The sequence below is a fragment of the Aulostomus chinensis genome, chromosome 20, assembly GCF_037954235.1.
Source record: "Aulostomus chinensis isolate RoL2024-O1b breed Wild chromosome 20, RoL_Achi_v1.0, whole genome shotgun sequence".
NCBI classification, from domain to species: domain Eukaryota; kingdom Metazoa; phylum Chordata; class Actinopteri; order Syngnathiformes; family Aulostomidae; genus Aulostomus; species Aulostomus chinensis.
The window spans coordinates 24,091,474-24,112,788 of record NC_141339.1 but is presented as its reverse complement, the minus strand read 5'-3'; the positions used below and the strand labels follow the sequence as shown (position 1 = coordinate 24,112,788).

Sequence of the window (21,315 nt, the reverse complement as noted above, 5' to 3'; positions counted from 1 at the left end):
GAATGCGGGTTTATTTATTGTGCCTGAGTTCCGTTTCTGAGAGATGAGATTTTTCCAAGGCTACAGGCAGGAATTAGCCAGAATTTACAAAAATAAATAAGCCATTTTAGTGTAAATGAATGTTCCAGCATATTTTCTGTCATGGAAAACAAATACAAATTTTATTCTGACAAAACAATAATTATGATTATCTATGTGCATAAAAAATACTGCAGTTCATAGAAACAATATATAACAACAGAGTCAAGGCATGTGTTATTTGTGTTTCACTGCAGTATTTCTGTGTAAATATACTGCAGACATACTCTTAACCTCCTTCACCCGTTTCAAGGTTTCAGTTGAATTTTTGTGTTTGTCCAACAAATTCTGGACCTTCCAAACCCAGAACAACATCCCTGAATAATGCAGTTAGGGATCGATGCACTCTGACACGGTTACGGCTCAGTCAGTCCCTAAAGACCTGGCTCTCGTTCACTCGGAGAGGTATTTGGTTTGGTGAACGACGGCGGGTTCCTACCTGCGGTGTCGGGCGTACTTCCCGCTGACGTGGCCGCTTCCATCACAGCCTGGCGTGGGACAGCTGAGGAGGAAACACACACAAGAACATGTTGAATTCATGCAAGCTAACAAAGAACGTTGCAATTTGACCCGTTGGGTCTCTGTCCTCTTAAGTGTTTTTGTCAAATGTTGGGCGTCTTCCTGGAGGCACCCAGCGGGGACTGGTTAACAGCCCTTTGGAGGCATAGCGATTGGTTGCTATGATATGGAATGTCCGCAAAAGTTTTAAAAAAAAATCTACAAAAGCCACTTCCTCCATAGCCTGTAGGGGCCATTCATATCCTGCGAGCTCAGAAGTTGACCTCTCGGGTTTCGTCTGGGTTCCTTCCAATCTAGAACCACTATGAGACAAGTTCTTCCAGCCAATTAAGAAAAGAAAACCTGACAAGTCCAGTCAGAAAAACTGCACAAAAAAAAACTTGTTACACATCTGCGTTTTCTCGTTCGAGTTTAATTGCTGTTGCTGAGTTAAAGTCTCCATTAGCTGCTCTTACAGCCGTGTTAATCCATGAATGTAAGCACCTGCTGCTTCCAGAGACGCCATTTTCTATCGCTCTGTTTTTCCACCAAAGTGCGCGGACCAATCAGGAGCTTTAACACTGCTGGGTTGAGTTAAGGCGAGGGGGATCCCAACAAAGCCGCAGGGCCCAACTCTTCAGCTCGGTTTTACGGATGATCTCACCAGTCTCGTCTTTATGTGATGCACTACGATGAAGAGTAAGTTTGTGTTTTCTAGCGCCACCTAGTGGACACAGGAAGTAATACTTGCACCACAGTGCTGCATAAGTCTGCTCCTTCATGCGAAACACAAATATTGTCAGGTTTCACCTTCCTCACACACACAAATTCAGAGGGGCAAGGCCCCGCCCATCTCATTATCAACTGCTTTGTCTCGTCTAGGCGGAGGAATACGCTCTCCGAATGCCTCCCAGTTTCAAACGGCCTCACGAAGCAGCAGCAGGTTCCATTATTTCTGTCTGGAGGCAGCACAACTCTCCAGGGCTCTGAGTCACTCTACTGCAGCTTTAAGGACGCTTCTGCGTGACATCACACAGGCCTCTTGCCAGAGCACGCCGCTCGCTACAGTCACTCCACGCCCACAACCTCTGACCCTACAGTAGAGAGCTCCACCCACCATCCAGTGAGCATCACCACATCCTCCTGATCTTTACTCCTTCACAGCAGGATGACGGTGAAATAGAGAGAAGGGGTGGAGGTTAAAGAGTAGAGGAGGAGGGAGAAAAGAAAAGGAGATCTGAATGTGTTGATTATAGAACTGGATCATCCCAGCCCGGCTGTACCTGCCTGCCGGTGTATTCAGCTGGAAGTGTACCTGAAGACCTTTTTTGTCTGTCACTTACAACCGTTCATTAGCTAAAAAACAAATGTTTCCAATAAAAAATGTCCCTCAAACCAGCTGGTAGGGTTGGAGGTTACAGGACCAAAGGAATAATGTCCATTGTCTCCAGGGCCAAGAGGATACAGACGCGTTTCTAGGTAGCTGAGACCCAGGCTTGTTAGCTTAGCCCAATGGCTGTTAGTGGGTGGGAAGTGTTAGCATCAGCTAGCTCAGGTTCAGGCTTGTTAGCTTAGCCCAATGACTGGTAGTGGGTGGGAAGTGTTAGCATCAGCTAGCTCAGGTCCAGGCTTGTTAGCTTAGCCCAATGGCTGATAGTGGGTAGGAAGTGTTAGCATCAGCTAGCTCAGGTCCAGGCTAGTTAGCTTAGCCCAATGGCTGGTAGTGGGTGGGAAGTGTTAGCATCAGCTTGCTCAGGTCCAGGCTAGTTAGCTTAGCCCAGTGGCTGGTAGTGGGTGGGAAGTGTTAGCATCAGCTAGCTCAGGTCCAGGATGCTGGTTAGCTTAGCCCAATGGCTGGTAGTGGGTGGGAAGTGTTAGCATCAGCTAGCTCAGGTCCAGGATGCTGGTGGGTCCAGCAGGAACCCTCCTCCTCCTCCTCCTCATCATCAGTAGCAGCAGTCGCTCTTCTAGTCCTCAACAAACCTTTGGTTCTGTTGACCCAAGTTCCAGTGGAGCTTTGGAGGTGCTGCGTCAAATCACTGCGCCCAGTCAGGAAAGTAGTTCCAGCTATGTGTCTGATTCTACCACTACAACGTCTCCTCATGTTAAACTGGTATTCATCACCAAGGTTACACACAACCCTCCTGACATTAATGCAGGCAGAGACGGAGCTACGCTAACACTTCCCACCCACTACCAGTCATTGTGCTAAGCTAACTAGCCTGGGTCTCAACTCCCTAGAGAAGGTTCTCTGTCTTCTTGTCTGTCTCTGGTGACGATGGACAGTAAGAGACTTTCCCTACAAGTTAGAGTAAAAGAGTAACGTGAGAACCAAAGGAACTCATTTTGATGGCTGCAGCATCATTACTACAGCTCATGAGCTGCACCATGATGGTGGCTGACCTCCGATATATTTAGCCAAACGTTGAATTTTCAATCATAATGCAGCTGGACTGTTGTCCTGATTCCTACTCAACTAAAGGAATTGATGAGTTAATCTAAGTCCTGGAAGAGGTTAAATATCAAAATTTCTCCTTGAAAATGCTGTATCACACCACAATTACCAGCTAATTTTTCTGCATATCAGTCAGATTAAGCTGTGACGGGGATGTGGGACATTAAATGCAGCTCATGACATGCTTACAGTATTTATAAGTATTTACAGTGTGAGTCATTACAGCTGACTTCAAAGCGTCTGTGTCCACGGCTGCCCCGGCTCCGCCGCCCTCGCCGGCACCCATGAAGAGTTAACTGGTGGGTGAATCATTTCTCCTCTGCTCAGACGTGTTTACAGTAAAGCGCTGACCTGGATCAAACCAGGTTCAAACCAAATCTGCTGCACACACCCATATTTGTCAGTTTTACTAAACGAGATGAAGTGAAGCAGAAACACAAGCCGGCTGATATTCAGCATTTCCTTTCAGCAGCTCTGATTCTGGTGGGTCAAGAAAATGTAATAAATGATTCACCGACTCTGAATTAAAACATCCATTTGTCGTAAAACTCCTTCTTCACCTCAAACGCCTGCTAACAATTAGCAGTCAGCAAACGGTTAACTTGACTTTCCCTGCATCACGACTGTGTATTTGTCTGAGAACTCAGCTCCTCCTTCAATGAAGAAAACTAATTCAGAACAATTAGGATCATGTGATTTTGATGGTTCAGGTTGAACTGCCATGTGAGAACTTGCATCATCTGCAGAATCTACACACTCTTCCTTTAAATGTCGAGCGTATGAATTCTTTACATCACAAGAGGATGAATGGCGAATGTATAATTCAGGGTGTGTTTACCTACCTGAATAGCTCCTGTGTTACTGCCTCCACAGCGGCTTCACACACACACACACACACACACACACACACACACACACACACACACACACACACACACAAGAGAAGGTTTCAAAAAATGTTTATGAAATGCTAAAATTAATACGATGAAAGCCTGAAAGCTCAAGACCAATAACAAATCCAATTACTCAAATTCCTCCACTGCAGATCACTATATGGTGGCTTTACCCAAAGACAGGTTACCGAAATATCTGTCGTGTGGTGAAACTTTGACAAGAATAAGCAAAGAAGAAGAGCGTTGGCAAGGCTCATACCTCGCACTCCTTTGGACCGCGTTCGATGGCGTTTCTCAACTGCATTCACCTCCATCTGGAGAAGAAACACCACAAATCACAAACCTGAAAATGTAACAGCTGAACGAGACAAACAAAAAGTAAAGCACTGAATCATAAACAGATCAACCGTGAAGAACGTCCTAGCAACCACCTAGCAACCAACTTTCAACAGCACACAACTCAACACATTCTTATCAGGAACTTAACAAAACCTCCTATAAAGGTCCAAAAATGCTAAAAAACAAAAATTAAAAAAAAAATTCAAGAGAAAGAAATTTACTGTTGGTTTAATATGCTAATGTACCTGGGCGGAGCTGGGCGCGGCACCACCTGGATCTGCTGCTGGACGAGAACCTAAAGAGTCTTGACAGCAAACGGCGTTTCAGAGCTCCTCCACAGTCATGATCTGCAGAGACAAAACACACGTCTGAGTTCTGATGGGCGTCAAAGCTTCTGGTTCTACAGAAGAACGTCAGACAAACAGGCCTGAAGCAGCACCAGCACATCCTGGCATCATCCGACACCTGGGGGGGTCTTGGGACTCGACCTGGGTCAGACTCAAGACACAAATTTGAGGACTTGAGACTTGCTTGACTAACACCCATTAAGACTTTAGATTTAACTTGGTTTTCACGACTTCTGCCTCAACTTAGACTTGAGACGATGAATCAAAAGAACTTTTTTTCAAGGGATTTTTCTCGGTACTTCACCAGAACGAGGCAGACAAGCTAGCATGCTAGCTGTTGCAAAAATAACAATAACATGGGCTCAAGAACTGTGTTGTTGATGACGACAGGAAGAACAGCGACCTGGAGGTCAAAACACCTCCACACATCCACCTGGACCCGTCACCATACAACCCACAAAGAGCATCTACATGTGTCCTTGGTTAGCTTGTTAGCTGCTGGAACGTTAGCTAGACAGCTATCTTAGCCTCAGCTTCGATTCGCCAGTGCACTTCATGAAGACAATAAAACCACCAGTTTACAGAAATTGGACGACAACTCAGCAACACGATACCACAGGATAATGTCAACTTTTACATTGCAAATTTAACACCAAATATTTCTCGTGTCAGGACATTTCATGTGTTTTGTTTTGGCGTTTCATTTTACAACTTCAATCTTCGCAGCTATACAGCCTGTTGCAGCCATCAAACCACAGCGCTCCAGGCGGGAACGGCACCATCTCTGGTGACGCGTCTTCACTCCACCAAAGGAGAACATTAAGGCAAACAAATCTCACTTTAGGCTGGACATAAAAATGCAACATAAAAGAGAAAAAAGGCTGCAATGATGATGAACACGTGAACGCCGCAGCGCTCGCAGCTTCTCCCTCCTCAGCCGCAGTGCAGCTCGGCTGGTTTGCAGCATTAATATAAATGTAAATTCCGGACAGCCTCAGCTGAACTCTCAGCCGCCGACTCCCATTATGTTTCCATAGCATGGCGAGGGCGGGTGCATCTGAGGCCACCACTCCACTGAGCGCGCTCCGACGTTCCCAACATCAAACAGCCTTCCCTCCCTCCGCCGAGAAGAGAGAAAACCCACCCCGCCTCTCAGGGAATATAAGGCTGAGTGGGCTGCACGCATGTACGAATGTGTATGACCTCACCACCAGTGTGTGTGTGTGTGTGTGTGTGTGTGTGTGTGCAGTCATGAATGTGTGTTTCCACAGGTTGTGTCCTTGTTCTGCCTCAGCTTGAATGTGTGTTTCTTTCTCTGTGAGGGTCTTTTCTGAACCCCTCAAGAGTGTTTGTTCAGCAGAGATGCACGCGGGTGTAGACGGTCGTCTGTGGAGCGCGGAGCATTTAGGACGGTCGGGATGGAGAGGACATTTTGAGACCTGAGTAAAATTCTGAGGGGATGAAGACAATTACGTGAAAACAAGTGTGGATATTTGTAAAATGGAGACAATGGTTTTCAAAAAAATAGCGTTGTGGCTGTAGCTAAAGCTCGGAGTCGTAAGATTCCAGGAAAGTAGGAATATTTCTGCAGCGCGAGTACATAAAAAGGAAAAAAATCTTGGAAAAATTCAAATGGAAAAATTTGTGGACTTTTGGAGAGAAATCCTGAAAATCGATGACATTATTGAAAGCAACAATTTCATGAACATTTCCATAAAGAATCTTTAAAAGTGATCAAATTTTGAGAATTTTTTTGAAAAACAGCTAATATTTGAGTTTGTAGAAAAATGGCTGAAAACTCGCAATTTCTTTAAGGAGGCATTTTGGGATCTTTTAATTTAAAATGGTGATTTAATGTGAGAATTCCATGAAAAGTGAGTAAAATATTGGGCAATGACCGTATGTGTGTGTGTGTGTGTGTGTGTGTGTGTGTGTGTATGTGTGTGTGTCACAGAGTCCTGTATAGCTGAGTTGGTGCTGTTCGAAGGAGAGGAGCTTCCTGCTGTTTAGTATTCAGCCCAACACTCCTGTCTGGTACAATATGATGCAGAGCTCCTATACCGAGACACACACTCACGCACACACACACACACACACACACACACACACACACACACAAAAGAACGTTCAGGGGTTTACTCACTTCAGTTCAGAAGTATAGAAATTTGTGTCACGATCTATTCTGCCTCCTGTAGGTCAACACAATATCACACGACTACGACACACATTTATTGAATTGATTATTTTGTAGCCACGTTGTGTGTGTGTGCGTGTGTGCGCGCGTGTGTTTCACCTTCATGTTATTTGATGAATATATCAATATACCTTATATAAGAGAGAACGTGACTCCTCTACTGTGGGGTGTTTAGGAACAAAGACACATGTTTGAAGTGTGTTCAGGTGAGCTTCACCTGCCAGTTGACTGCTAACAGAGGCTAACGCATCAGAACTGTTGCTATGGTTACCAGCCGTTTTATCATACCTTGAGGACTGAATTAGGAGTGAGAGACAAGAATGAGTCAACTCTCGGAACATAAAGTTTTGACTTTTTCCTGACTGATTCAGGGAGTTCCACATCCAACATTCATGTTTCTGGTCCTAAAAACGCTCCAGTTTCATGCCCGGAGAGTCAGCAACACACAAATACAAACACAAACACTCCCAGGCAAATGTTTGTGCACCCAAACACACACACACACACACACTGAGCAGCCAGGTGATGTGTGTGTTCGCAGCAGAGCCCGGCAGCAGCTCTGTATTTATTAGAACTTTTATCAAACACCTGGTGTGTGATGTGACGCTGCAGTGCACAAAACAAACAACAGACGTGAACGGAGAGACGCCGCCGCTTCAAACCCGTCTGCACATGGAAGGGGGACTCGTGTTGGTCCGTACAGTCACAGAACACACTCACCAGGTTTCCAAAGAAATACCTGCAGCAGTGATGGCAATGTGATGGGTTAACTGGGTAAAAACAACTCGTTAGCAAGCTAACCTGATCAACTAATTGTGTAGTCAAATGCTCACAAGTATTTCTAGTCCCAAGTCTCAAGTCTCTTGCCTTTTTACCCTCCCTCTCCAGGTTTAGTAGCTATGCTAACCCCTCTCTGTCAGTTTAACATTAGCCAGCAGGGGGCAGCACCAGAACATGGATGAATTGTAGTTGTCGTGACAATGCTAGCAATGTAAAACAGAATTCTGTTCAAAAATGTTCAGCTAACACCAATCTAATGACATCCCACAAAGCTGGCAGCAAGCTAACGTATTGCTTCTGAAACTGAGCTCATGTTAATTATTACCGAGCGAGTAGTGAGGAAACGTATAGCTAACCTGAGCTAACATTACATGTTTGCTAACTTCAACATTGCCTGTCACAATACTAGCCCGTAGCGTGCTTACATGTAGCTAATGTACACAAGCTAATGTTTGCTAACCTCAAGGTTAACCCTCACGTGAACAGTCTTTATGCTTCTTATCTGGAGCTGTGAGAAACTACATATCAAGAAGTGGGTGTGGTGGTGATGGTGTTTTCCTTGAAGTGACTCACCAGTTTGAATGCTCAGGAGTCTGATATAATTCAGACTGACATTTGATAGCACCATGCTAACATGCTAGCTCAGCCGATGTGACCTAAACAAACACAAACTTCACATCTAAAGTTTTGTCTAACCCTGACCACAAAATAATTGGTCACATCTCTAAATAAGAGGAGCCCTTTAATCATTTTTTAATTAAAATAAATATGATTTTACTGATTCAAAAATGTTCGAATCACTAGGCTCCTCACAATTTAATTGAGACACTGATTAACTTTCTTTTTCGCTCAACCGACATGTGACGAGATGAAACTGCAACTTACTTAAATTAATAAATATGCAGGGATATTAATTAGAGGTGTAAACTGAAGACTGACGGCTGCAATAAACTGAACTTGAATAAAACCACAAATAGTGAATATTAGCATGTTAGCCACTTTGGTTGCTAAATAACCGAATGAGCCCTTATGGAGCTCTGCAGTGTAGTTAAAGAGCAGTGAAGCCTGGAGTGAAGGCCCCGACTCCCTCCTGTACATCAGCCCTACTCCCGGTTTCCATGGAGACTGGACTGATCGGGTGATTAGCCGCATCAATTAACCGCTGACCAATCACAGAGGAAGCCTGAACAGCAGCAGCCGACTGTGATGCTCACAGCTGAATTCAGACGTCTTAACACGAAATCAATGAACCCCTGAGAGTGAAGACAGTGGCTGACGTTACAGAGGAAGCTAATTTACACTGGAGGCACGTTCACATGGAACTGTTTCACCATTGCAGTGTCTTGTCTGCCATAATTCGCTCATTAATATTCACATTTTGGATTTTTTTCAACACTAGGATACATATGCGTAGTGAAATAAACAAAAAAGGAATGAATATTTTATTAGTTTCTTATGGTAAAAAACCGTATCTTAGAGATGTGGACCAGACTGGGCTTGTGTGTTGATTTCATCAGCAAAAATAGAATAAACTCTGTTCGTCATCACACAGCCATTTTCAGATTTTGTCAACCATAATGAGACGATAACATAAAACTGACTGGGACACTATGACCCACACAGACTCCCGAGGACGTAGTCAGCAACTGTCCAAAACACTGATGATCTACTGTACCTAAATGGACCTGAACCAGAACCTGGACCTGGATCTGAACCTGGTCCTCGACCTGGGAGCTGCAGATCTGAACATCTACGCCAGACACTTAGTGTACCAATCTGTACTTGTCAGTGACTCTGACATGGACCACTGCCCTATCGTATCATATTGCAGCCGTATTCTCAGTCCCCACCAGAAGAATTCGAATCAGTTTGGTTCCTGTCAATCATGCTGACCCAAACACATGATTTAAAGTTGGAAAACAACAGAGTTTCCCTTTAACTTCCTCAGTGATTCTCCTGCAAGCTCAAACTGTGATAATGAACTCTGACACATGGCATGTAAGACCTCTAAATGTGAAGAGCCACCCTGCAGATTTTTAAGTCTGGACAAAAGGACACCTCCGGCTCGATAACCGGGTCAGCGGGGTCGTGTCACGCACTTCAGAAGAGATAAAGTCCTCTTTGGCCTGCAGCATATTTTCTGTCTGAGGATATTAACTCAGCTAGAGTGAGCGTCTGCATTTGGACCACATCATTTTTTTATGATGCTGCTTTAATCAGATATCTCTACTGGGTAGAGGGCCTCTGTGCACCTGCCACGGAAGCAGGGTGTTTGTTGTGGGGCTGCGATGGCACTCAACTGCGTACACGTATATCTGCTATTAATACGCCTCTCCTGTGTCCGATGACGCCCTTTCCTGCTCAACCGAACGCCAGGTCGTCTTCTCCAGATTAATGTCTGCAGACGCACTTCGAACCACTTTGTTTGCCGGCCGATAAAAGGACGACTGGAAGAGTTGCTCTGTTGATAAGACTTCTGCCAGACCTCAAACAACTGAGACGGACGGAAGCTGCTTTTAATTGAGCTGTTGGAAGGACACTGACGAGTAGTACCACCTTGATGACAAGTAGAACCACCTTGATGATGAGTAGAACCACCTTGATGATGAGTAGAACCACCTTGATGACAAGTAGAACCACCTTGATGATGAGTAGAACCACCTTGATGACAAGTAGAACCACCTTGATGACAAGTAGAACCACCTTGTTGACGAGTAGAACCACCTTGATGACAAGTAGAACCACCTTGATGACGAGTAGTACCACCTTGATGACGAGTAGAACCACCTTGATGACGAGTAGAACCACCTTGATGACAAGTAGTACCACCTTGATGACAAGTAGTACCACCTTGATGACAAGTAGTTGACAAGTAGTACCACCTTGATGACAAGTAGAACCACCTTGATGACACGTAGTACCACCTTGATGACACGTAGAACCACCTTGATGACAAGTGGAACCACCTTGATGACAAGTAGTACCACCTTGATGACAAGTAGTTGACAAGTAGAACCACCTTGATGACGAGTAGAACCACCTTCTCCTCTAAGGGTGGTTTTGGACGATCAGATCCGTCCTCAGTGCATTTACTCCTGGTTTATCATGAGCTCAAGCCCTTCAGGTGGCAGCGTTCAGCTTCGCTGCTATCAATTGGTTCTAACGTGCTTCTATCAGACCTCCCAGGAACACTAGCTCAAGAGAACGCGGAACATTGTGTTGAAACAACTCTACACCGCCTCACCTGCTGCTCCATTTGTTTCACTGTCAGCGTGATCACGAAGGCCAATTTTAACATATACTGAATATTTAAAGGTGTCAAATGATATTTCATCTGATTGGTTGGGTGACGGTGCTGTTGCCATGGTTTCCTCATGACTCTGCTCGTCCTTCTTGAGACGAGGATGGAGGGATTGCTCCCCACTCTGTTTTTCCTTCAGCCCCCTTTTTTGCTCCTCGGTTATCGTTTACTGGTTGCTGCTCCGCCCCCTCTGCCAGTCTGGGAACGGCCATAGACAGCCACACCTCCTCTGTCGCGTGGAGAGGAACATCCCCCTCTGCTAGCTGGAAGCCAATCTGAGAGCATTCGTACACTGATCGGCTCCAAGTGGGCTGGTCCTCCACCTGTCCTCCACCTCTCCATGTGTTTCATTAACAAATACTGCACCAACTGGGAGGTCCGTCGGCGCCATGGCCGCAGCAGGGACGCCCGCTGCTTGCTTCTATTGCTGCTTCTTCTCTCGTTCAGGTGACAGATTTTTTTTTAATGACAATCCATAACATCATCTCGTCTGTTAAAGACCGTTGACCTCCCATCATTCAACTCTTAAGCCCTGTCAGCTGGGAGCTGGGGGGGCGGGACTCTGTGATGGACAGGTTGAGGGGTGGATGTGCTCAGAGGGAGGCTTTAACGATCTGTAACGAGCTGTTGAGGCAGGTCATCAGAAGTGGCGGAGAACCTCAATCGTTATTCCGAGCAGGAGGGAGAGTGTGTGTGTGTGTGTGTGTGTGTGTGTGTGTGTGTGTGTGTGTGATTTCAGCTATTTATGAGCAAAAACCTCACACACACACATCATCATCATCATCATCATCATCATCATCATCTTATCCAGGCAGATTCAAGAAAACCCTCCAGGTCAGAGATGTTGCTGGTTTCTGAACATGAGAAGGTCAAAGGTCATCACAGAGCTCAGAATGCAATGAATGAGCGAGGAAGCATCACTCTGCCGTTCACATGAATGATGAACAGGATCTACCCGCCATGAATCACAAAATCTGTGTGTCGTGAAGTGTGTGAGTCTTTTTTACACTGAGTCATTCGTTGCTCCAAATAGCTGTCTGCTGTGTGTGTGTGTCTGCTGTGTGTGTGTGTGTGTGTGTGTGTGTGTGTGTGTGTGTGTGTGTTTCCATTCATCACAATTACATCATCAGATTGATGACCTGTATCTGCAGGTCTAATGACAGGTGGACAGGCAGCTCAGCTCCGTCGTCTGCACTCACTGTCACACGTGCCTCTCGTTACGCTGCTGCTGTAAATGTTGCAGCAGTAACTTTACAAGTATCACGTAGTACTTCAAGATCCATTACACAACAGAGGACGGCTGTGGTGTGTGCACCAGGTGATCCACATGGAGGTGCTGTCAGGGAAAGTAATAAAACAGGTCTGAGGGACTCTTCTTCACCACTTCAGACCTTCAACAGATGCTGTAACTGTGTCGAATACTGAGGTTGGACCTGGTTGGACATCACATCCACGTTGAAGCGAGGGTTCGAGGGTTGTACGCGACAAGACTTCCTTCCAAAATGTCAAGTAGTAAGTGATGAAAGTGTCATTCTGTCGTTTGCGTACTTCGTAAGACTTTGAATGAATTTCAGGAAGTTAGAGTTACAACGCTTGTTAGCGGTCCCTATGTTAGCATTTGAAGCTAATGCATTTGTGCATCTTCACAGCTACGTGACGGCAGGTGCTACTGCTTTAAAAACTCCAGGCGAATATTCCAACAAAGCTGAGTACAAAAGAACCTTCCAGAAACCTGGCCAACATCAGCATCATCAGTTCAGACACTTCAACCAGAATGTGTTCACATGATCTTGTTCAGATTGTTGTCATCTTCTGAATCACGGTGCAGCACATCAGCGTGCACGTTGACACACTCGATGTCTCGCTCAGCTCACAACAACAGGCTCAGAAACGACACAGCCGTGTCTCCAGTTCAGACGGGGGCAGCGAGGAGCAGGTGCAGCCTCGCCACACATGAGAAGTCATGACAGGAAATTCCCGTTAAACATGTCATCTCAGCACATCCAGCCCGGTATTCTTCTGACGACCTCCAGATGCCGGCGCTCCTGAGGTCTCGCATGAATCCGTGAGTTGAGAGTGTGTTTAATATCCTCCAGCTCATGCAGGTGGTGTTAGTGAACGCTGCAGAGACGAGGAGAGCAGTCATGAATGACCACCAGCTCCGACTGGTCTCTGCAGAGAGACTCTTCCTTTCATCACTCTTCAGCCGAGTTCAGCAGGTCTGACGGTTTATTCACCAGACAGTCTGGAGAGAGAATCCACCGAGGCTCCTGGCGAGCCACAAAACCAGACTCAGATCAAACACGTCCAGTCCAGCAGGAGGATGATCTCAGGCTGAGACCAACGACGACACAGGTCTCACCGATTATCAAGCGCTTTGTGTGAAATCGTTCGATGGAACCTCAGTGCACGTTCTGCTTCAGTAGTCCGGTTACAGTGAAAAGACTCAAAACAGACAAACAGCTGGTTGCTCATTTTTTAGAAGTTGAAAAAAATATTTGTAAGCTTGTGAAGTCACTGATTCCTGGAGGTAGCAGCCATCATAGAAAGGGTTGGCTTGCTCATGGCGGAGCCTGCACAGCGCTTCGCCTGTGTTTGGACTTCTCAATATGTAATCAAACTGTTCACTTCTGAGTCCTGACAGATGCAGAGAAGATGGACAGAGTCAGAGTCCCAAGTCTCACGCCAAGTCATAGAATGGCCACTTCTCCTTTTCTGCATTTAAGAAAGCAGGAATTGTGAGTGTCTCACCCAATTAAAGGAACTGTGTGAAGGATTTAGATCTCTCAGTTAGCTTTGAGCAGCAGACCCCTACCCCTCTACCTGCACAGAAGGTGCTAGCACCACCGTTAGCTAGGCTAGAACCACCACTAGCTAGGCTAGCACCACACGTGGCTAGGCTAGAACCTCCGCTGACTAGACTAGCACCTCTGATGGCTAGGCAAGCGCCACAGCTGGCTAGGCTAGCACAATCGCTGGCTAGGCAAGCGCCACAGCTGGCTAGGCAAGCGCCACAGCTGGCTAGGCAAGCGCCACAGCTGGCTAGGCAAGCGCCACAGCTGGCTAGGCTAGCACCATCGCTGGCTTGGCGGGCCGGCATCCACAGAGGACCTGCCCCCAGCCTTACGCTGCCTCTGATTGGCTAGTACTTGGTGCATTTAGACTGATGCTGCATTCACGTTATGTTGGAGTTATCAGAACAATCGGGGCCGAGAGACATTCACACACTAGGTTCCTGATGACCGAAAAGAACTCAACTCAAACTAATTTTGGCTCTGAGTTGGTGAGTTGACATCATCGATGTAGAACGATGATGGACAAGTTCGTTCACTGCTACGTCACTTGTCATGAATTCATGTTCTGGTTATGACTTTGTGATCACATATAATATGCAGAGTGGTATTCAGAGTGATTCGTGAGCTAGTTTTCTACTGGTATGAACATCCTGCTTCATTCTTCATTGAGAAATCTGGAATCTGCTATTAATGTCTTGTTTAAATGCTCTGAGCATTAAAATGCAACTCATCTTCTTTGTAGCGCCGGTGAAGTTCCCACATTGCGATTGAAAAGGTCATGAACACAACGAAGTCGGAAGGACGACTACTCAGCTTGGAAACTCAGACTTTCCCACATTTCATGAATGCAGCATGGGAGTCCAGGGGGGTCGACCCAAATGAACAAACCAGCAACTTCATGTTTTAGTTTGCTTGTTTCCTTCATTTTTTTTCATCATGAAAATGTCTACTAGCTCCGCCCACTCTATACCAGCTAGTGTTTTGCTCGGTTACCTTTTAATACAAATAAGTTTTTACAGACAGCAACGGATGAATACACCAGCTGACTGCTGAAGTTGGCCGTCATGGCAACCAGAGCAACTGACATCCCCGCAGATTTACGAGGACACGCCGAGGATGCAGAGGAAGAACAAAGCGACGAGGGAGGAGAGCTGGGTCACGACAGCAGAGACTGATGGAGTAACCAAACTCCATTGAGAAAACAAGAATTTTAAATGTTGTTAGCGTTTCTTCTGCCTGATAAATGAGTCAAAGTGTGACTTCATGAACGATAGACACTGGCATCACCGTGGTGTCACTTCAGCAGGATTTTGATCCGTTTACTGCAGTAGAATCACAGTAAATTCTGACTTCTTAGATCTCCAGGTACATCCCGCATTTCCTCTGTGAGCAACTGCAGACTAAAAACTAACTTCCTCGCCAGGGTCGGTGAAGTTTTTCTGATTCTTAACAAAGGGTTGCAGCTGCTGGTGTGAGAACCCAAACTCAAGAGGAATGCAGGCCCACATGAAAGCAACCCCACCGCAGACCCCAGTAGGTCCTACACACGGGTCCTTTATCGTCCTTCATGACACATTTCATGTACCACCAACAACAAACAGACACCCTCAAAACGAAACATGCACAAATATGAGCAGGAGTTCTTCTAAGGACATATAATTAGATGTCATATAAACTGTGTAAACACACGCCGTGGTGTGCAGTGCGTCTCCTGTGTTGCCTCATCTCTTCGTCCACAGACGGACATAAGAAACGATAGGAAACCCTGCTGCAAAGTTTAATTAATCACTCGGAAGCTCGAGCAGGTCCACAGTGTGAATTTCTGACTATGCGACAGGTCCCGACAATGATCTTCCTCTTCTTTTGTACTCAAATTCAACCATGCACTGCTGTTAAAATTAAACTCGCTCATTTTCCAGCCGAATTACAACACACAAACCAGCATCACTGAGGGAATTTTAGGATTCACAGGCTCCATTAAAATCAGGTTTACATTTAATCACTCTTGGTTTTATTAGAGTCATATTCCACTGTGATCCAGATTGAGTAACGATGATATGCTAAGAGGACATTAAGGCTCACGGTAGAGAACCATAAAATCCATAGAAGCCTTTAGGAAACTCGTCTTTGATGTAGGACTGCATTTTGATGGTCGTGCAGCGCCGTCGTTGGAGCTGAGCACAATCACGCCGCCGCCTATAAAGCTTCCAGCCAACTGTGCAAAGTCAAAAGGACAATTACAATCGATAAAAACATTCAACATTCTGAGCGACGACTGTATCCGTCAATCCTTCAAGAGTTTGAGCCTGCTGATTGACAGCTGTTGGGATGATGAAGATGATGATGATGATGATGATGAACCCAGCAGGTCAGACACTCGCCGGCCACTTCATGAGGCACATTGCTTTGATCAATGCCACAGTTCTGCTGTAAATTCATTTTACACGGATAATAAGGATTGATTTTGTCAGACAAAGTCCGACATGTCTCATTCTGAACACGTCCAACCGGTAGGAAGCTCCGTGCTCGGCTCAGAACACGCGAGTGGGATTATAAATCTCACCTGGCCTCGGAGCGCCGGGTCCTCCAGGAGGAGCCGGAGGGAGCGGGGCAGCTAGGGTTTGGTTCTCTTTGGGGGAGTCCTGAGCCTGTAGTGGTGGCCAGCAATGAGGATTAAAACTCAAATGTCTTTCAATTCTGCACCTGACCGAGCGCTTTTCAGCCCTAAGGGATCCAAATGAGCCCAATGCCGGCGTGTCAATCAGGGACGTTATGAAGAGGATTTCCAAGTACTCACGAACAGAAGTATTCAGCTCACTAAGATGTTTTCACTTCTTTGAGACTCCAGAATGTAGAAAGAGTCAGCCACGTATATTTAGCTTCGAGCTAATAGAGACTGACGGCTAACGGCAGCTAAACTGTCCAGAAATGTGCGTTCACTAACGAACACGAACAGGTCGTCGTCTTCTCCATCCACGTGTGACGTGTCATCGATGATCCACGGACACAAACGAACCTGACACTTCTGGTTCTTTCCTTCAGTTTCACTGACATTGGCAGCTGGGATGAAGCTCGTTAGCTGAGCACGCCATCTTGTACCCGTGTCCTGTTGGCTGCGACAGTGCTGCGCCACACCAGTAAAATCACAAGGCATTGCAGTGCTGATGTTTTGTCCGACATCTAGTTTCCATGAACTGGTGTTTGGGTCTAATGAAGACTTGGAGAAGTCAAGTCACCTCTGAGTCACGTTTGCAGCTCCGTGTTTTTTTGTGTGTTTTTTAACGTTTGCGGGGGTAGACGAGTGTTCGAGTCCCGTTTACACCGCCATTCACATGGGGCCGATCTTTTTCTCACCAAGTGTTTTGCTTCCTAACCTTAACCAGACATGAACCGTGCATCTACTCATCATAAATCATCTCAAGAAGCTGCTGTTCAAGAGTGTCGGTACAATAAAGTTTTCAAACCTACAAAACAACATTGTCAGAAACCCAGAGGGCAAATTAGTGAATCACCGCTGAATTTGTGTCCTTGTTAATTTTCTATTTTCATTCCTGGAATGTTTTTATGCACAGATTTTTTCTTCGACACTTGTTTGGCCCTCAATGTAGTCTTCCAGGCATCAAGTCCATCCTGTTGGCTATGAATAACTCCTGACACCTGTAGTCCATCCCGAGCTCCCGAAAACTGCAGTTTTACAACCTTAAGAGCACATTTGTGCAGAACAACCTTTCAGGAATGAGGCTGTCTCACGTAGAGAGCAGCACCGTTAGACCGCGACGGTTTCACCTGAGTGTGACAGGTACCCCCCGCTCAAACTCGACACTGCCCCAGCCGCACATTACCTGCCTGTGGGGGAACGCCGGCGTTGTTTGGTTCTGTGCAAACCAGAAATGCCACAGTTGTTTTTATGGCAATATTGCAGAATGTGTGTGTGTGTGTGTGTGTGTGTGTGTGTGTGTGTGTGTAAAAGCGTGGAGCTGCTGTTACTGTGCGACTTTGTACCAGCAGGAACGAGATGCGAGTGAAATACACAAAGTACTAAAAGTACATGAACAAGTGTTTGACAGGAGGAAAATAACAAAAACCGCTAAGTGAGCAGGGAGAGACGGCTCTCCTGACTCGTAGCTCCTCTGCTGACACTTCCCCGTCGGCGCTGATGGCCGATGCCACCAGAAACACCGAGCAGGTAGAATATCAGGTTCTATGACGCGACAGTTATAATTGTTCCAAAGTTAAACAGAGATAAACTTCATTGAAAAGGTGCTGCAAGGTCACTATGAGCCACGCTCCCGAGCTGAGGAGCAGGTCTGCTCTCCTCTCTGACTGGAGAGAACAATAAGAGCCTTACAGCACCCTGTAGGAACATTATGGAAATATTAGTGGGATATTATGGAGCGCCGGGAGCCACACACACCTGCAGGTAATGATACAGAAATTATATGAGTCCAATAATGAAAGATGAGAATAATAAACATCAGGAAAAGGTGGCGTGAGGTCACTGCAGCACAGTGTAGCAATACCAGGGGAATATTAGCGCTGACACGGGAAACTCACTCCAACTTCAACAGCAGGAAAACCAACAGAACCCAGAAACGCACACGCACGCGCGCACACACACACACACACACACACACACACACACACACACACGTCAGAGCAGAGACAAAGAGTGTCCCCAGAACCGAAGCAGGACTGACGGTACCACCGGAGCATCATGGATGTACCGGAGCTGCGCACGAAGACGCGCGCGGAAAGAGAAGAGGACAAGACAGAAACCTACCGACGGAGCCTCCTCTTCCTCCTCCTCCTCCTCCTCTCCGGCTGGAAGTCTGCGGGTTCTCCGCCGAGGTCTCTCTACACTTCCCTCCGTCTTTTGTCGCTGAGGTATGTGGCCATGCCTTCACTGACGGAGGGGGGAGGGAGGGAGGGAGGATGGGGGGGGGCAGACAGACAGAGGAGGGAGGATGATGATGATGATAATGATGATGAAGATGTCGGAGGGAGAAGCAGACACTGCAGCAGAAGAAGACAGCGGGTTTACCTCTCCCTCTCTCTCTATTCCTCTTTTCCTGATTTATCGGGGACGCGCACGCAAATCGTGCGACGCGCCTGTGGAAAGGCGGTGGGCGCGCGCGTGAAGGCTACAAGGATGGCAGTGCCCCCCCCCCCCCACTTATTTCCGTGTGTGTGTGTGTGTGTGTGTCCTTGTATTACCTATATTCTGGGGACATAAACATGTTCTCACAACCTGAATGTGAGGACTCTCCTCCCATAAAGCAGCAGCCTCCCCTCCATGAGTGTCCCTGCTGCTACGCCCCCCCCAAGCATGCAGAATCCTTCAGAGGCTGAAGTGGCTACTCTCAGATAGCTGTGTGCTAGTCCCATGTAGCCTATGACGCTAGCCACATGTGGGAAGCAAAATGCATGAACTTGGTTTGGTTCTGGTGGAGTTGTAGCATTCCTGCGAGAACCGTGCAAGGATGTGGCCTTGCCAAATGGTGTTGGGGAAACCACGTTACACTCAGGAAACTTGTTTATAGACTCATGTTTGATGAATATAACCAAGTTTCCTGAGTGGTCCAGTTTCCTCTGATGTATATCTTTGTACATATTAGACAAAATAATCCAACAAATCTTCAACACTTTCCAGAATGGAAGTTGCTACTTGCTGGTTGCTATTAGCCAGTTTCTACTAGCTAGTTGCTACTAGCCAGCTAGCTCAGTCAATTTTCTTTTTGTTAGCAGGGCGACTGCTAACAGTGTTAGGGTCAGAGATCGTGGAGTGAAATCAAACAACAGACTGCGTTCACTCAGCAGCCATGTTGCTCTGGTGTCACGCTCAAGACAGGCGCCAGAAAGCTGGATCGCAAGAGCTAATGTTCACATTCACCCACAACCATGCTAGCATCGTTGGTTGCTGGAACAGCACAATAGGAAAGGAGTAATATATGTATGTATATGTATATATATATGTGTGTGTGTGTGTGTGTGTGTGTGTGTGTGTGTGTGTGTAATACTCAGTGGAACACATATTTCTGTCACTTAAACCACACTCTCATTGTTCTAAAGGGTTTTTGGTCCATGTCTCACCAAGTCTCTTCATGAGGACATCATCATGGACCTGGGCCAGGTGGACCCCGTGACCTCATCAAGCAGTAGCAGTCAATCCAGAACTTTCCCTCAGATCCCTGGGATGTCTGGCGGTTTTGTCCTCCCTCCATACAACTGCAACATGTCACACTCTTCAACTTTGTATCATTTGAATCTTTTATTAAAAAAAATAAATGCGCTTTGTGTCTTCTTATTTTTGTCTCACAGCTGACCTGAAATGCAGCTCATCTTTGAGCTGAACGCAGGATCTCTCCCAGGAGCCTTCCGTCACATCGTTTTCTGAAGTTCTAGAGAATAATAATTCATTAGAATAATTTAAGAGCCAAGCTAAAGACGTGGATGGTTTCCATGCTGACACGCAGGCGGCTACAGGTGCAGCGACACGGGGAAAGGAAGAGGGCTCACGTTACCTCCACTACCCTCTGCCTTTTGTAGTCCAATAGGAAGTGGTCATCTCCTGGTTCCTCCACCAACAGGAAGTGGTCATCTCCTGGTTCCTCCTCCAGCAGGAAGTGGTCATCTCCTGGTTCCTCCTCCAGCAGGAAGTGGTCATCTCCTGGTTCCTCCACCAACAGGAAGTGGTCATCTCCTGGTTCCTCCACCAACAGGAAGTGGTCGTCTCCTGGTTCCTCCACCAACAGGAAGTGGTCATCTCCTGGTTCCTCCACCAACAGGAAGTGGTCGTCTCCTGGTTCCTCCTCCAGCAGGAAGTGGTCATCTCCTGGTTCCTCCACCAACAGGAAGTGGTCATCTCCTGGTTCCTCCACCAACAGGAAGTGGTCATCTCCAGATTCCTCCCCCAGCAGCCAATAGGATCGCTCCATGTGATTGTGGTGATTGAACCAGTAAATCAGCTCTGGTGAACAAAAGTTGATGATCTTCCAGGTTCAGTTCATCAAGATCATCTTCACTAACGAACCCTCTGATGATGCTGGAAGCCTGGATGCTACGGTTAGCAGTGCTAAGCTAACATTAGCCTATGATGGAGCTACACCAGCGTCACATGATTTCAAAGTCACCACCACTGAGCTTCAGGCTTCTTGTGTTTCCCCTGATGAAGTCTGACATTTTTAAGATGCACTGAACAAAACTGGTAACTACGAATGAAAGTGCTGGCGTTGTGACTGACTGGCGATCTGTCCAGGGTGACGCACCGCCTCTCACCCATGACGGCTAGGATGGGCTCCCACTCGCTGTGACATGGTACAAGATGCAGTAAAAAGAACAAGCGAATAGATGTCCATCATCAACATCTGTATATTTTTCGTGTGCCTCACCTTCTGAGTCTAAACGTCCCTCCTTTATCTACATCCCATCCGTTTCTTGAACTTTGCCCTCTTAATTCAAGCTCCTGTCCCCTCGTCTACTCCTCCCACACCTCCACCTGCTCCATTGATTACCCTTGATCCCGCCATTCCTTCCCATCCCTCAACTCCCGTCCTCTTCCTGCCTTCTATGATCCCATCGTACTGCCGTCTCTGACAGCGGCCCGGTGAGCCGAGGACACAGAGACAGAGAGCGAGC

At 46.6% G+C, this 21,315-nt stretch overlaps 1 protein-coding gene across 7 annotated transcripts in view; it reads right to left on the bottom strand.

The window, feature by feature from the left end:
* The window catches only part of myt1la (myelin transcription factor 1-like, a), a 60,434-nt gene extending 41,693 nt beyond the window's left edge, over window positions 1–18,741 (bottom strand). For all 7 annotated transcript variants that reach the window (XM_086189515.1, XM_086189517.1, XM_086189516.1 and 4 more), the window contains exons 1-5: window positions 18,461–18,741; window positions 4,509–4,610; window positions 4,184–4,238; window positions 3,874–3,907; window positions 518–580 (exon numbers count right to left, since the gene is read on the bottom strand). In XM_086189515.1, the coding sequence (XP_086045641.1) occupies window positions 518–580; window positions 3,874–3,907; window positions 4,184–4,238 (152 nt within the window). In that variant the 5' untranslated portion in view covers window positions 4,509–4,610; window positions 18,461–18,741. The remainder of the gene's footprint in view (window positions 1–517; window positions 581–3,873; window positions 3,908–4,183; window positions 4,239–4,508; window positions 4,611–18,460) is intronic.
* Between the last annotated feature and the right edge of the window lie 2,574 nt (window positions 18,742–21,315).